We start from the raw sequence: 5,057 nt of genomic DNA, 5'->3' as shown, positions 1-5,057 counted from the left end.
AACGGTAACCCCTGAAAACTTTCGTAATGACCTAAAATACCACCAAAAATTTTTTTAGCTTGTTCTAAGAAGTGCAAGCCGTGCCGACTTTCGATTTAGTTTTGAGGTGCATTTTCAAGGGGAAAAAATGCATTTTTTAATTTTTTTTTTAAAATATAGCTATTAAGTAATTACTTTTGGCATTTAATTTAAAAGAATCGAAATGTGTACGTAATTTTCGTTTTAATGAGATATAAATGACAAAAATTGGTTAAAAAATGTTAAAGTTATTAAAAAATCGCCAGGTCATTAACGTATCTGAGGCCACTAGAACATGAAATGTAGGAACAAAATTAACATATTTTGAGAAATATTAAAACAAAAGTTTATTCTTACTTAAAATATATCCACATTTACTTGTATATGAGTTTTTAGCTTCATAGGATACAGTTAACCTATTCGCAGGTACAACAAAAAAAAATATTTTTTTAACGGCAGTTTCAAAACTCCAATTTAAAATTTTCAAAAATTTGGTTAAACAAATTTCAGAATTTTTTGATCATCACATGGGGATTTATTGACAACATAATAGGGAATAAAAATGTGAAAAAATTATATCAATACCTCCTATAGTTTTTCCGTAAAATCTGTGAAAATGTCTTCCCAGGAATCTTTAAAATACATTTAAAGCACTCTGTATCAATATAAGCAATCCATGATTAATGAAATAAATACATTCAAACCTTGCAGCAAATATGACTATAAGTCATAAAATTCAATTGAACAAAATAACTTTTTTGTCATTTTGGTCTAACCACCCCAAATGCTTAGCAGCATGTAGGGTACTTCTTCTCGTTTATAAAGCCAAATTGGCTGAGACAGCCAATTTATAGAATCTGCACAGACTGCATAATTGAATTAATTTCTCAAGACTAAAGAGAAATATTTTAAAATAAAACAAAAAATAAGTTTCAACAAAACTTTGTCTGGGAATGCTTTTAAGTTTGTAAAGCTTGTTAATGCTAAACTTTATTTAAAAACATTTTATTTAAATAACAAATTTAAGCCTCATCTTCAGCCTCTAAAATGGCCTTAAAACTAAATGGTTGGAAGATGTAACCAGCGCCTTCATAAAATTTGCTCATGAATTCGACCCTTAAAGAAAAAACAAATTCAAATCAATTAGTTATATAATTAAACTAATCAACTAAATCTTAAACTTACCAATGCAAACGTAAAGTATGTAAAAAGGCTGACAAGCCCTCCATCATGACCATAATGGCGAGTGTAAAGAACACCCAAATGGCAAAAATAAAGAAGAGGCCAATGGAACCGGTGTAACCCTTAAGCTGCAGGCCCAATGATAAAACCATAGTCCATAAAACCTCAGATAATTCTGAAGAGAAGATAATAAATAATAAACACCTTGACAATTTAATTCAAATGAAAATAAAGAAAAACACTTACGAGCATGAGCCAAGGACAAGGCCCACAAACGCAAATATGAAGCGGTGTGAGAAATGGTACTGAGCACATATTCAATGGTATGAATAGCCTGATGAATCCATATCTCACTCATGGGTTCTTCATCATGGTCATGACCAGCATTATCCGAATCTTTGTTGGATGTTTGAATAACTTCCACCACAACAGCGGTATCACCTTCTACCATTTCCAAAGTGTCTGTGGAGGTGAAATCATCAGGATGCTTTGAAATAAAAAAAAGATTTCATGTTGAGAACATCTTTAACACATAAATGAAAGTGCTTAACTTACCACTGGTTTATGATCTCTGGTGTACTTGATGTACAAAGGTTTGCCAATCAACATCCAGGGAATACAAATCACGGCCACAACCACAAATGCCATTTCTAGTGTGGACTGTTTGTCAAACATAAACTCATCGCAGCCTGGCAAGGGGGGAGTACTCTTAAACAGCATCATGTTAATGAACATAATCAGCACGGAAGGTGCACAACCCGGAGTGTCCGGTTGATAAGAGGTGGTGGGCGAATATTTTACCCATTTGTAGAACATCATGAAGACCATGTAACCGAACAACATTAGCAGGAAAATAATCTGTGGCAAAAATTCCAGCAAAATACTGGCATAACGTTTGAAATAAACAAAATTCACCACCGACATGCAAACACCAAATACCATGTGCAGGACACCAAAAATAATAGACAGTTTCATTTTGTAGGTATTTAAGAAGATAATCTTGTTATCAGCCAACTGCCAAATCGGATCCATGCCCCATACATAAACTCCGGTGGTCGCATAACTGGGATTCAAAGTAAGACCCTGGGGATTTGTTAGCACGGTGGTTGTGTTATAACGCACACGCCATGTGGAGCCAAATACATTGAATGACTTGGAGAAACAATCATTGTACGTGAATCCAGTGTAGACAGCAAAGATACCCATGAGCAAGATAATGTAGCGACCACCAAAGAAAATATTCCAAATTTCTCCACCCTTTTTGCGACCCAAAGACTTTTCCCAAATAACCATCCAGGCACCGAAAAGCAGCAGAATAAAACCATGGCCCATGTCACCAAACATCACAGCAAAGAGGAAGGGAAATGTAATGCAAGTATATAGAGCGGGATTGGCTTCACGATAAGTGGCCACACCATAGGCATCAATAAGATTTTGGAAGCCTCTAGTGAACTTGTTGGTACGATTGTAGGTGGGCGGCCGATCATTGGTTTCAACCACATTTAGGAAAGAAGGTACTGTACTGCCTACCGCAGCAGAACCCTCCGCTAAACAGGCCTGAACATTTTCCAAATCTCTAGTAGGTACCCAACATTCTCCAATCAAACATTTACTGGTCACATCTTGACTCAACATATTCAATGTGAAGTACACTGCCTTCATTTTCTTTACCATGACTTCCCAGGCTGCCAATTGTTTGGACACAGCCACCAACACGCAAGTACGTTGATCTTCGGTCTGTTTCAATACCACCTGCAAATCCTCGATTCTGGTACGCAAACCCTTAATCATACCCTCACGTTCATCATGCTCATTGGGACAAGGATACATGGAGGCATGGAAACCGGTACACACTTTCTTTATTCTACTTCTCAATTGTTCGCCCTGGAAGAAGACCACAAACACAGTCTTATACATTTTATTGCCTGTTTTAGGATCCTTCAAGGACTCCTCCAAGGGTGATTTTTTGAGGTAGGCATTACCGCGTGCTACACGCCACAGCATACGCTCGAAAGCAAACTCTCTCTCGCGATTCACCACACCCGCCACAAAACCCAAATGACCACCAGCTTCGTGATGATGATGTTCGTTTTGTTTATTCAACTCCATATTCACCACGGCTTGTTCGGCAAAGAAGTCTTGTGTTTTCTCCAAAACCCTTAACATTTCGGTTAATTCCAAATAGTTGGACTTAAGATTGACATCGTTTTGCGATAACTCCGTTATTTCCTTTTCGCACTTTTCCAAATGACCCTCCAAATCGATCATTTCTCTGGGCTTGGGTGCTGGTGGTATCTCCATTAACTCTGGCATATGCAGATCATCTTTTTTGATTTCACTTTCTATAAAACGTATCTTACGCTCCATTTCGTCACAGCGTCTTACTTCCGAAACGTATTTACGCAGATACGATGTAGTGCCTTCGTTCATCTGAAATTAAGGGGGAAATGAAGAGGTATTAATCTGTATAAATCAAGGAATTTTACTTTTAGTTGACAATTAAGTTCGATATAAAGCCATATGCTGATGTTGGGGTTATTCAAATTTAATCTAAAAATTCCAAATATGAACGTTAGGAAAATCATTTAGGTAAAAAGGTCAAGCTGATCAAAAAAAGTATTTTGCCAATCTTGGATCATCTATCTATCTTCTTCTTCTATTCTATCTTCTATCTATATATATAAAAATGGATGTTTGTATGTGGGTATGTATGTATGTTCCGAATGAACTCAAAAACGGCTGGACCGATTTTAATGAAATTTTTCAGGGAATCTTCAGAAAAGTCTAGCGAGTAACACTGTAAAATCAGATTTTTGATTTTCGGTCTGTAGGCGGAGGTGTAGCAAAATCAAATTTTTACTTTATACCGCTAATGCCCTATATTTCATTAAAATGGATGTGTGTATGTATGTTCCGTATGGACTCAAAAATGGCTGGACCGATTTTGATGACATTTTCACGGAATCTTCAGAAAAGCCTTTTGGGTAACAGTGTAAAGTCAGATTTTTGATTTTCGGTCCGTGATAAACAATTTTGTTTACTCTTGCATATTAAGTGCATGAATAAGAAATTTCCATACTAAATTGTTGAATTCATTGGAAATAGCCGAAATGCCACTACATGTATTAACATTTAAGATTGGATCACCGACTTTGTCCGACACTGTATATTAAAATCGAGATCGAGATGCAATATAAAACAGATGTTTTCTAAGGGCCAGCAACGCGGACCGGGTTCAGCTAGTTTATTATATAATTTTAATGAGAATTTCGATGAATATCGAATACCGTAATTTGCCCTCCCCCCATATTAAGAGATTTCAGAGACGTCGTTTGACCAAGTTTAAATTTTAAATGTTAAAGGGACTTAAATGAAAATTAAATGTAATTTTGTAAAGTTTTTTAAAGAAATTAAATGCATATTCCACAAATTCTATTAAATTTTCACTTACATCACGAAATTGTACACAGCCACTCTCTCCCAACTCTGCCAACGAGGCATAGGCCGCTTCCGGTTGCAGGAAGATTTGGCACAAGGACATTTTCTCACTGCGAAACATGTCCCCCATGATGAAGCCGTTAAAAAAAAAACCTAAAATAAAAATATACGAAATTTATTAAATAAATACAAAAATATACCTAATGTTTTCTTCTCACCTTAAATCACCAAAAAAGTTATCCTCTTAAATTTTTACACTTCAACTTCTCAATATCCCCAAAATAAAAAATTAACAACCCTTCTTGTTGGACTTTAACAAGTCAACTAATTTTCCATAGCTCTTATAATTATCCATCAAATGTTTAAATTTGTAAAAAAAATACTGAAATTTATGTAAAAGATAATTTTATATATTAAAT

At 35.5% G+C, this 5,057-nt stretch overlaps 1 protein-coding gene across 1 annotated transcript; it reads right to left on the bottom strand.

Moving 5' to 3' along the window:
* Window positions 1–996: 996 nt before the first annotated feature.
* Window positions 997–4,784, bottom strand: LOC135963735 (V-type proton ATPase 116 kDa subunit a1-like). The gene is made up of 5 exons (XM_065515702.1): window positions 4,652–4,784; window positions 1,756–3,630; window positions 1,447–1,687; window positions 1,204–1,375; window positions 997–1,134 (listed from the first exon to the last, which is right to left on the bottom strand). Exons 1-5 carry the CDS (start codon window positions 4,766–4,768, stop codon window positions 1,041–1,043), a joined length of 2,499 nt encoding a protein of 832 aa, XP_065371774.1. The 5' UTR covers window positions 4,769–4,784; the 3' UTR covers window positions 997–1,040.
* Between the last annotated feature and the right edge of the window lie 273 nt (window positions 4,785–5,057).

The sequence above is a fragment of the Calliphora vicina genome, chromosome 1, assembly GCF_958450345.1.
Source record: "Calliphora vicina chromosome 1, idCalVici1.1, whole genome shotgun sequence".
Taxonomy (NCBI): domain Eukaryota; kingdom Metazoa; phylum Arthropoda; class Insecta; order Diptera; family Calliphoridae; genus Calliphora; species Calliphora vicina.
The sequence above is the reverse complement of the archived record's forward strand: the minus strand, read 5'-3'. Positions and strand labels throughout refer to the sequence as shown.